Here is a 12,171-nt window from a genome sequence, read left to right on the forward strand (position 1 = left end):
TTATACTGATAATTAAGGACTAGGGCAGGAAAGGTCGACTGGTCCATAAAACATTGTGTTCACAGATCAATAACTTTATTGTTCACCAAACATTACAATACACATAAAAGACACGTGACACATACATTAAGGCTCCATACACACGGGGCGTTTTAATAACGCTGGCAACGTTAGCTGTGTAAAGTCGCGTTAAAAACGTGAGGTTTTCAGCATTTTTTATTAGCGTTTAGACACGTTTTTTCGGGATTTTTTTTTACCCAGAAAAATAAAAAAAAATTGGGGGTTAAAAAAAAGTCCAAAAACGCAGGTTTGCTGCGTTTTTCAGCATTAGAGTGTTTTTACAGCTACAAAACTCCTCTAGAAACCCACTAGATCTAGTTTTTCCAGCCAAAAAAATGACAATTACAGTCTGTGTGCGGACACATAGGATAACATGCTGGGTGTAGGAAAAAAACCCATCAAAAGCCAAAAACAGCCGCTGTAAAAATGTCCCGTGTGCCTGAGGACTTATAATAGCGGCAATATATGACAAGTGTACAATCCAAACGCACGCGTTCCTGCATTAAAAATGGCGGTATGTATAAGTGGGTGCTGCAGCGACCGTCGGCTGGGACGGAACAGAATCAGCGAGGGGGAATGTCACCAGCACACCGAGGATCACCAATACGGGTCCAAACGTTTTAATGAACGATCACATAGTTACAGCAAGGCAACGTTTTGGAGTCTCGCAGGACTCCTTCATCAGGCATGTGGTCACAAGGGGTCCTGAGAGACTCCGAAACGTTGCCTTGCTGTAACTATGTGATCGTTCATTAAAACGTTTGGACCCGTATTGGTGATCCTCGGTGTGCTGGTGACATTCTCCCTCGGCAATTTATGACAGACACATAAACCAAGGGAATCCCCCTTACAGAACAGAAATGTGGCTTTTACATCGTAAAGGGGAGACCTCTAACCATATTTCCATCCCAGCAACCAATGGGCTTCTCTGTTTCCTTTTGCCTAGGCAAATTATAACATGGAAGAAAGGCACCGATTGGCTGCTGGGAGGAACTTGCAGCCGGTTCTCCAGTAAGACATCTCACACCCGATGCCTTCATTTTAAATGCATCAAACTGTCGGCGGCTTGTCTCTGATTGGCCGCTGTAATTAAGGCTGGCCCTGCGGTGACAACGCGCAGTCTATTCGATGCTCTGGAAATATCCTCACGATTTCTTTTCTCCACAGACAAGGCATTTCCTGTCTGCCGTATAGACAAAATAGATCAACAAGAATGGCAAAGACGGCCATTAATCTGACTCCTCCTCCTCTTCCTCCTCCTCGCTCGCCTCCTCCTGCAGACAAAAACACACTAAGGAGTTGTTCCCAGGACGGTCTTATTGCAGTCTCTAATAATCCCAAACTCACAAGGGAGATATATAAATGTGTCACCTTCCAGCCCGTCTGACAGTCAGATATTGTTTTCATATGTTATAGAAGGATTCTTACAAGCCGCATTTCCTCCACACCGACATTCATACACACCAATTCTGCACACTCCTCTCCTGGGCTGCTTCATACAAGCCGATATATTACACTTTAACCTTTAGTATATTTGTACTTCAACCTGGTGCTTCGCTATAAAGTGCTAACCATATCTTCAATCAATTATGCGTTATCAAATCAATCCCCTGATGACGTCTTAACTTACGAAACGCGTTTGGCGGAGCTGCGTACACCACGTCACTTCCAGTGACCCATCTAAGCTTAAAGTGACATTAACCACCTCCCGACCGGCCGTTGTATATAAACGGCTGGACGGTGGCAGTGCAGGGGCGGGTGGCCATTTATAAACGGCCTCCCTGCCCCCTGCATGTGCACGCTTCCTGGGAGCACGCAGCACCGTGATCCGGTGCCCACTGTGTCCTCCGGACACAGTGGAACACCGATCGTCGTACAGGACCTCTGTGTGAGGTCCCGATCATGTGATCACTGATTGGCCAATCAGTGATCACATGCAGAGTAGTAAGCTAGATGTCACTTCTGTCATCATTGCTTACTATGTGTGAAATCTGTGAATGATCACAGAGGTCACATGGTACAGGGCTATTCACAACAGCCTTGTACCATGTGACAAACTGTGACCAATCACAACTCACACAGTATTTCTCAATGGCTGCAGGAATGCAGTCAGAGAGGAGAACTGATTGCTTTTACAGCCTTTATGGGTGTAAAAGCAATCAGTGTAAAAAAAAAAATCTTCATCACCCCCCACAAGTAGTACAGTGTCACCATGGTGACACTGTACTGTTAGGGTGACAGTATGTAAAAAAATAAATAAATAAATAAAAAAATATATATATAAAAATGTAAAAAAAAAAAATGTTTAAAAATGATAATTTTTGGTTATAAACTAATATGAGTTATTTTTTTTTTTACTAAAAAGATAAATGAATAAATTTTGGCCAAGATTTATGATGAAATATTATTTATTTGCAAAATTTTATAAGAAAAACACTTTTTTCAAAAGTTTTTGACTTTTTCATTTATATAGCAAAAAAAATAAAAATCCCAGTGGTGAATAAATACCACCAAAATAAAGTGTTATGTCTCAAAAAAATGCTAAAACATTAATATGGGTACAGTGTTGCATGACCGCGCAATTGTCATTCAAAGTGTGATAGCGCTGAAAGGGGGTGAAAGTGTCCGGACTGGAAGGGGGGGAAAGCGTCCGGACTGGAAGGGGGGAAAGCGTCCGGACTGGAAGGGGGGGAAAGCGTCCGGACTGGAAGGGGGGGAAAGCGTCCGGACTGGAAGGGGGGGAAAGCGTCCGGACTGGAAGGGGGGGAAAGCGTCCGGACTGGAAGGGGGGGAAAGCGTCCGGACTGGAAGGGGGGGAAAGCGTCCGGACTGGAAGTGGTTAACGGATGGACTTATTTAATGCATTTCATTGTCAATGCACTTTATAATATTGCACATTGATATGACAGCACGTTTTTAGCACTTTATTATAGTGTATTTTTGCAGTATTGCATACGATTAGCACTTTTATTGTATATTTGTGGTTGCACACGATTGCATATGTTTTGAATTTGATAACACGTGATTGAATGAATATATGGTTAGCACTTTATAGTGCAGCACCAGGTTTAAAGTATAATATATTGGTAGTATTGTCCATGTGGACAGCAGGAGGTGCTTAGCGGATGTAGTCCAGCAATTGTGATACCATCCCTAAGCGCAGAGTCTAGTGATCTAATATAAGCCACTAACCCATTCTCCTCCACCTACGATGAATCATACATACCCCTCATGTACCCCTCTACTGTGACACTTTATAAACACAACTTTCCCATATCCTTCCACTATAATGCTTCCCTCCCTCTAAAAAGCATGGAGTCGGCAGAGTACCCTCCCCCAAACAAGCAGGGAGCCTGCAGATCCCCCTCCCCCTAAAAAGCATGGAGTCCCCAAATCCCCCTCTGCCTTAACAAGCATGAAGTCTGAAGCTAAACCCCCGCCCCAATAAGCATGGAGTCTACAGACCACCTCCCTCCTTCTAATAAACATGAAGCCTGTAAGCCCCCTCCCTCCTATGAAGCATGGGGGTTTATTTACTAAAGCTGGAGAGTCCAAAATCAGACTCCCTTCTGCATAGAAACCAATCAGCTTCCAGGTTTCATTGCCAAAGCTTCATTGAACAAGCTGAGGTTAGAAGCTGATTGGTTTCTATGCAGAAGGGAGTCTGATTTTGGACTCTCCAGCTTTAGTAAATAAACCCCATGGTGTCTACAGATCACCTCCCTCCCTCTAGCAAGCATGGAGTCTGTAGGCCCCCTCCCTCCTACGAAGCATGGAGTCTGTAGGCACCCTCCCTTCTAACAATCATGGAGTCTGTAGGTCCCGTCCCTCCTAAGCAGCATGGATTCTACAGACCACCTTCCTCCTTCTAGCAAGCATGGAGTTTGTAGAGCCCCTCCCTTCTAAAAGGCATGGAGTATGTAGTCCCCCTCCCTTCTAACAATCATGGAGTCTGTGGGCCCTCTCCCTCACAACCAGCATGGAGTCTGTAGGCCCCTTCCCTCCTAACCAACATGAAGTCTGTAGGTCCCGTCGCTCCTAAGCAGCATGAAATCTACAGACCACCTCCCTCCCTCTAGCAAGCATGGAGTCTGTAGGGCCCCTCCCTCCTAAAAGGCATGGAGTCTGTAGGCCCCCTCCCTCCACACAAGCATGGAGTCTGTAGGCCCCCTCTCTCCTAACAAGAATGAAGTCTGTAGGCCCCCTCCCTCCTAACAAGCATGGAGCCTGTAGGCCCCCTCTCTCCTAACAAGCATGGAGCCTGCAGGCCCCCTTCCTCCTAACAAGAATGGAGTCTGTAGGCCCCTCCCTCCTAACAACCATGGAGTCTGTACCTCTTCAGCCTCCTGTTCCTCTGCAGGAAGCTGTGATTCTTGCTGCTCCTCCTCCGTTTCGCTTTCCTGTGCGGTTTGTGATAAGATCTCTTCACCCTAAATACAGAGAAGCCCCTTGGTAGTGAATAGCAGATAAATAAAGGGTGGCTGGTACTGATTGCAGTACCTCCCAGCTCTCACCTGGAGGTCTCTGTTCTTCAGGTTTCCCAGCCAGAAGGCCTCTTGACAATTGTTCAGCGTCAACATGGCCTTCACTCTGTACACAAACATTTCCAAGGTCTTCTTTAAGAGAGGGACGTGTGTGGTGAGCCCGGCATCCTGGTGGATCTGAGGAGGAGGGATAAAGTCCAGCTAACACACCAGACCATGGAGGCTTCGGCCAGTACCGGGACCAAATGGTGCAGAACGGCACCTGGCAGAATTTCACAGACGGGAAGACAAGACAGAACACGTACCTTGGAGTGACCACACATGTGGTGAAGCTGCCGGGTGCAGAGCTGCAAGATTTTCAGCATGTTTTGTGCATCATCCTGTAAGATACAATAATAGAAGTTTTGTACTTACTGCAAAATCCTGTTTCTTGTGGTTTTACTACCACATACAGGAGGCTGGGAAACTGGCAAACTGAAAAAAAGCAAGCCAGCCCCTGTATAACACCTCCTCCACCCAGAATGCCTCAGTTTTGTGAGAAAGAGATATAGACATAGAAAACACAAATAAGTGAGATATGTGTCCGATGGACTTCAAGTAGATTTTACAGTAAGACCATTGAGGGACACAGAAATTCTATTACAGTCAGAATGTTCAAGAGCAATCCAACATTCGGGGTTGGGAAATAGCCACTCCATGCTTGTTAGTTGGGAGAGGGCCTACAGACTCCATGCCTTTTAGGAAGGAGGGGCCGTACAGCCAATAGTCCGGTAAAAAGATTTGGGGACCATCCGCATGTCAAAGGTTGCTGAAGGAACCAACTCTCAAATCAAGGGCAGATGAGAAGCTCCTTGCAAAGTGGAGTAACTTCCACCACTAAGGGGAGGAGAGAAGGTCTACCTGGCGTTCCAGAGCAGGCCAGAGAAACAATGGCCAAGGGAAAATTCCTGACTGAAAGAGCAACAGGCCCCTACCAATGAGTCTAGAAAACAGACCAGCAATTCACCAAGAAAACAGGTGGAAACACACTATTCAAAAGGGTGTAAACAAACCAACAACCTTTAAGGTCAAGGATAGAAAGAGGAGGAGGAGGAGAAAGAAAGAGGAGGCGAAAGGAGGAGGAGCAGGAAGAGGAGGGGAGGAGGAGAAAGAAGGAAGGAGTAGGAGGAGGAGTAACGCGAAGAGAAGGTCCAAGAAGAGAAGGTACTATTAATCCTAAAAGCAGGGCAAGAGGTCCCATAATGAGGAAAGGGCTTCCTAGCCATGCAGCCATTCTTGTAAAGCGACAGCAAGTTGTGAAAGGCCTCACAACATATAATTTCAATGGATAAACCATAGAACCAGCCCTAAAGGGTCCTCAACTCCGTTGAGGTATGAGGGGCAGTAATTTCAGACCCCTTACTAGCAGCACTGGGTTTATTGGGAGCAGGAAGAAGGAAGGAAACAGAATTAGTGTTCTCAAGAGGCTGCAGAATAGTTATTAATGAAGGACCCAGCTCCTGGTGATCAGGTGCCATGGAGTTTTTCAGAACTGTGCTATCCCCCACGGGGGGTACTTGCAGATGGAACATAGCCCAAACTACTCACGGATTATCCCAGGAGAACATAGGGCCATCCATCAATATGTGCTTCCTGCCAAGCAGAAAAGGAGGAGCACATAGGTGCTATACATTCATGTCTCAGATGAGGAGACCAAGAACCACCATCGAAAGGAGAGTTCCCAAACTGTCGCAGAGGAGAAGGTCCTGTAGCACTCAAGAGACGTCACATGGAGGTCCTGTCAGAACACAAACTCAGAGAAGGCTTTCTTGATAAAGTGGAATTTGCCTGTCCTGGTGAACCAAAGTAGCGAATGTAGAGGCTCGGGCTTAGTTTGGTTTTAAGGATCAGAGGCAGACTCAACTGGAGATGGCACCTGAGCAGCCAAGGGCCTCTGCAGGCGGGTTGTCGCAGCACCTGGGCACAAACAACAGACAAGGGAGGTCCCTGCAAATATGAGCGAGGCCTTGACCTTTTCAACAGAATTGTAAGAGACTCCAATAAAGAGGACCTAGGCACAAAATGAGTCTCAGGTTCTAAATTGCAGCCGTTCCTTCAAAGGATAAAGGAAAAATTCCCCCTGAAACACTGGTGGGTGAGGGTGAAACCATCGTCTGTCTCTTAATGAAGATACTTTACGATGTGTCCACACAGTGTTTATTGCAATTAGACCCAAAGTGAGGCAAGGCCTTAATATACACAAACATGGGCAGCAAGAGCTGATGAGGATTTCAGGTGGTCAGAAGTAACAAAGTCACTGTAGGAAAGCAGTGAAGAGCAATCAGAGACCAGAGAAATCGCAGTGTACGCCAGGAGTAGGAAAAGCAGTGGAATAGTGCTGCCTCAAGATGGATTATGGGTGAGAAATGTGAAGGGCGGGTGCACACAGATGGAATATGGGTGAGAAATGTGAAAGGCGAGAGCACACAGATGGATTATGGGTAAGACCTGAGAAAGGAGGGAGCACACAGATGGATTATGGGTGAGACCTGAAAAAGGAGGGAGCACACAGATGGATTATGGGTGAGACCTGAAAAAGGAGGGAGCACACAGATGGATTATGGGTAAGACCTGAGAAAGGGAGGAGCACAGAGATGGATTTTCACTGAGGTACGAGAATGGTGGAAGCACGCTGGAGGATTATGGGTATTTTCTAACAATGTCAGAGAACAGTGCGCTGTCTTCCATCTCACCTTGTGCTTCTTGAAGCCGCAGTCCAGGAGAGGCATACCCACTTTAAGAAATGTCTCCACAAAGAGGCGCCCATACTGCAGACAAAACAGAGGTGAAGAAGGTCATCATATCACCTCATTGTTAGTACATGAAGGAGAAGGGACAAGCGATCCCACTTACCTTTAGACAAATGCTTAACATTGGCCGTGTGTCAAACACCTACGGAACACAATAGTGACAGGAGATGGATGAGTGGAAGGGACACTCAGCAATACAGAGGATTGGAGAAGACACGTATCTATACAGTGTTTGTGTGTTATACACAGCATACCACATGTGCAACCGTCTGCCTGGTCTCTATGTGACATGCACCATACATGAAACATGTAGCCCTGGTCTCGGTGTCACATACACAGAGGGGTTTATTTACGAACGCTGGAGAGTGCAAAATCAGGCTCGCTGCTGCATAGAAGCCAATCAGCTTCCAGGTTTTATTGGCAAAGCTTAATTGAACAAGCTGAGGTTGGATGCTGATTGGTTTGTATGCAGCAGCGAGCCTGATTTTGCACTCTTCAGCTTTAGTAATAACCCCCCTTGTCTGTGTGTTGTGTGCATTGTACATAAAACCCCTGGACCTCATCTGTGTGTTGCATGCACTGTACAGCCTGGGCCTCGTCCATGTGTTACATGCATTGTGCATGAAACCCCTTGGCCTGGTCTGTGTGTTGTGTGAACTGTACATGAAACCCCTGGACCTCATCTGTGTTGTGCACGCACTATGCATGTACCCCTGGACCTCATCTGTGTTGTGCACGCACTATGCATGTACCCCTGGACCTCATCTGTGTTGTGCACGCACTATGCATGTACCCCTGGACCTCATCTGTGTGTTGCATGCACTATGCATGTACCCCTGGGCATCATCTGTGTTGTGCACGCACTATGCATGTACCCCTGGACCTCATCTGTGTGTTGCACGCACTATGCATGTACCCCTGGACCTCATCTGTGTGTTGCACGCACTATGCATGTACCCCTGGACCTCATCTGTGTGTTGCACGCACTGTGCATGTATCCCTGGACATCATCTGCGTGTTGCACGCACTGTGCATGTACCCCTGGACCCCATCTGTGTGTTGCATGCATTGTACCTAAAACCCCTGGGCCTGGTCTGTGTGTTGTGCGCACTGAACATGTCACCCCACGGGTCCTCATCCGTGTGCGACATGCGCGGTACGTGTACCTCACCTTGATCAGGTTGACCAGGATGTGGAAATTGCGGACTGCCAAGCTCCACTGTAGAAGACGTTCAGCCTGAACCTGGAAGAAATACAACAACCCCCCCCGAGATGGGATGAGACATGGAAGTACATGATCTGCACACAAAGCAGAGATCTACACACACCTGCAGGCTGTCCGACTTTTTTCCAACTGGAATATTCCTCACATACTTTTCTAGCTTGTCCATCAAGACTCGGAAATACACCACAAAGGTTTGTCTGCAAGAAGAGAAATGGACAAGATGAGCGGGATGAGCACAGTTCCGGTATGAAGCGGTATAAAACGCCACAATCACTCCATAGACAAGACAAACCACGCTGTGTCATGTGACCAGAACATTAAAGTGGTTATAAAGCCTAAACATTTTATACCTTAATACATTACTTGCATTACGATAAAAAATGTTTAAGTAGTAGTAACCCCCCGCCCCCCCGCATGTACTTAGCTGAGCCCTCACTTGATCCAACATTGTGCCCATATGCAGCGGCTTTCTCCGCTCATTTCCTGGTCTCACTGGGTTTGCTGAGGCAGTGGGAACCATTGGCTCCTCGTGCTGTCAATCAAAGCCAATGATGAGGGAGCAGGCGGCGGTTACGAACCGTGTTCTCTGCGTCTATAGGCGCAGGCCACGTGGCTTTGGAGCGAGCCCACGTGTGCCCCAAAAGCAAGTGGCTTGCTTTGGGGGCACTCGCAAAAGAGGAAGAGCCAGGAGCGCCGATGGGGGACCCAAGAAGAAGAGGTTCGTGAAAGTGTCCCGACTGGAAGGGGGCGAAAGTGTCCCGACTGGAAGGGGGGGAAAGTGTCCCGACTGGAAGGGGGGGAAAGTGTCCCGACTGGAAGGGGGCGAAAGTGTCCCGACTGGAAGGGGGCGAAAGTGTCCCGACTGGAAGGGGGGCGAAAGTGTCGGACAGGAAGGGGGGGAAAGTGTCCGGACTGGAAGGGGGGTGAAAGTGTCCGGACAGGAAGGGGGGTGAAAGTGTCCGGACAGGAAGGGGGGGAAAGTCTCCGGACAGGAAGGGGAGGAAAGTGTCCGGACAGGAAGGGGGTGAAAGTCTCCGGACAGGAAGGGGGGGAAAGTCTCCGGACAGGAAGGGGAGGAAAGTGTCCGGACAGGAAGGGGGGGAAAGTGTCCGGACTGGAAGGGGGGTGAAAGTGTCCGGACAGGAAGGGGAGGAAAGTGTCCGGACAGGAAGGGGAGGAAAGTGTCCAGACAGGAAGGGGGGGAAAGTGTCCGGACTGGAAGGGGGGTGAAAGTGTCCAGACAGGAAGGGGGGGAAAGTGTCCAGACAGGAAGGGGGGGAAAGTGTCCGGACTGGAAGGGGGGGAAAGTGTCTGGACAGGAAGGGGGTGAAAGTGTCCAGACTTGAAGTGGTTAAAGTATGAACCATTGGACAACACTGTGCCATGTGACAAGAGCACGAGCTGCCAGATCCTGATACATCACCTGTTTAGGGTTGGATAGGTGGAGGAATGTCCATCTTTCGTGGTGTTCGTCAACTCTGACACGCCAACACTGCAGATGTCTTCCACGGCTTTAAGGACATCTGTGTACTGCAGGTATATCCTGGAAGATAGGACAGATCATTTACAGCTTAGACCCATAAAAGAAGATTTTTTTTTTTACTCACCGTAAAATTCTTCTTCAAGTTAATCCATTGGGGGACACAGCAGACGTCTGATATAAGCACCCCCCCCCCAGGATGGACACAACCGGTGGATGATTCACAGGCCCAGGAAGGACAAGGTCTGGTCTGGAGGAAAGGTTTGGTCCTGGAATCAGAGCATTGTGACTTGTCCTCCTGTGGGTGACGTGTTGCATAACCCAAAAGGGTAGGAGCTTTTCTGCCTTTACTTTATGGCCAACCTGCCAAGGGTGGGGCTGTTATTGGATCACCGCTCTGTCCTTTACCGCTTGACCTCCGGAAGGTTTTATCCCCTACATGACCAGGGCATTTTTTCCTATTCCACACTGCCCAACTTTAACTGGCAATTGCGCGGTCATGCAACACTTTACCCAAATGGAATTTATATAATTTTTTTCAGACAAATAGAGCTTTCTCTTGGTGGTAGTTGATCACCACTGGGTTTTGAAGATTTTGAACCCCGCCCCCCCCCCCAATATTTTTACAATCAGAAAAATGAAAGATAAACGATCAGATAAATTATACTGACACCGCACAAGTTCTGTCAGTGATCGGGGCTGATCCTGTTAATGCTGCGTTTTTGGGGACACTAAATTATTGGAGACGCTAGTATAGTTATGTCCATAGGTACATAGTTAGTCTGGCTGAAAAAAGACAAAAGTCCATCCAGTTCAACCAAAGAAAAAAAAAAAGTTATAATCCTATACGCACAGTTGATCCAGAGGAAGGCAAAAAAAAAACCCAGCAAAGCACGATCCAATTTGCTACTGCTGGGAAAAAAATTCCTTCCTGATCCCCCGAGAGGCAAATCGGATATTCCCTGGATCAACTGTACCTATACATGGCCAGGATACTGATCCGGACAGATGCTATAATAATAATGGCAGTGATCAGTGGCTTATAGTGGGATTGTGATAGTGTGGCAGGCAATCAGGGACTGGCACTGGCTGGGAGGGACACTGACTCTGACGCTAATACAGTGATCAGTGATAATACTGTACACTGTCACTGTACTAAAGACACTGGCTGGATGACAGGGGTGATAAGGAGGGCAATCAAGGGGTTAACTGTGTGCCTAACATGTGTATGTGTGCTGATTTTACTCACATGCTGGCTGGCTTTTCTCCCTGATCTCAGCTCTGAACAGTAAGCGAGATCAGGAAGAACCACCAGCCAGATCTGTGTTTACTAACACACTGATCTCTGTGCTGTGATTGGCCACAGCTGCCAACAGGTTCACAGACAAAATCATTGGCTGTGATACTGCTGACAAACTCATGCTCTGTCCAACCACAGCACGAGCAGCAGGGGGTGCGAGCGCCTGTAAACACTCAGAATTGTCAAGGTCCTGTCCGCAGAAGTTCTGGAAGATCTGGCATTTCTGCCAGTACTCTGCATGGCCGCAGAAGTACACATCAGCCTCAGTTTGGTGCCAGACGGCCTTTATAAGGAGGCTCATCACTTCAAGTTGCTGGATGATTTCAAGTTGCTGGATGATCTCTAGCTCCGCGTGCCCTGTTCCCTGTGATTCTGACCTGTGATTTCCTGTTACTGACTCGGCTTGCTCTTGGATCTGTCTACTCTGCCTTACCCCTGATCTGACCTTGGCTTGGCTTACGGATACTTTCTCTCTCGCTCCTCTGTGTATGACCTCGGCTATCCCATCTGACTACGTCTGCTCTGATTCCCACCTGGTACCTGACCTTGGCTTGAACTGACTACCCAGTAAACATCTAAATCCCTGAAGGGCTTACATACCACGTACAGGAGCCTCCTGTCTGCAGACCTATCTCCGTGCACCAGCTGTGCTTCTGAGTGGACCACCAACCAGCACTCCTACAGGTGACCTGTGCAATTTTGGGCCTGACTCCTCCTATCCCACTCTCAGGGGAGTCTGGAAACTTAGCCGCAAGGGAAGCCCTCTCTCCATTGGCCTCCATCACCAGGTACGTCATAGGAAGTCTCCCAGTGACGTACGGGTACGTTGTGGG

The 12,171-nt window shown here is 47.9% G+C and overlaps 1 protein-coding gene across 2 annotated transcripts in view; it reads right to left on the reverse strand.

Moving 5' to 3' along the window:
* Positions 1-837: 837 nt before the first annotated feature.
* FANCD2 (FA complementation group D2) overlaps positions 838-12,171 on the reverse strand; it is a 70,870-nt gene continuing 59,536 nt past the window's right edge. Inside the window, exons 36-44 of one of the 2 annotated variants that reach the window (XM_089689761.1) lie at positions 9,982-10,101; positions 8,662-8,755; positions 8,505-8,576; positions 7,437-7,475; positions 7,277-7,351; positions 4,850-4,924; positions 4,575-4,721; positions 4,395-4,490; positions 838-1,331 (exon numbers count right to left, since the gene is read on the reverse strand). In XM_089689761.1, coding sequence (XP_089545887.1) covers positions 1,290-1,331; positions 4,395-4,490; positions 4,575-4,721; positions 4,850-4,924; positions 7,277-7,351; positions 7,437-7,475; positions 8,505-8,576; positions 8,662-8,755; positions 9,982-10,101 — 760 coding nt within the window. In that variant the 3' untranslated portion in view covers positions 838-1,289. Of the gene's footprint in view, positions 1,335-4,394; positions 4,491-4,574; positions 4,722-4,849; positions 4,925-7,276; positions 7,352-7,436; positions 7,476-8,504; positions 8,577-8,661; positions 8,756-9,981; positions 10,102-12,171 lie in introns of both variants that reach the window. The other variant, XM_089689760.1, reaches the window with a different exon arrangement.

Source organism: Staurois parvus, unplaced genomic scaffold (assembly GCF_062004578.1).
Source record: "Staurois parvus isolate SC_StPar_1 unplaced genomic scaffold, SC_StPar_1.0 ptg000496l, whole genome shotgun sequence".
NCBI lineage: Eukaryota > Metazoa > Chordata > Amphibia > Anura > Ranidae > Staurois > Staurois parvus.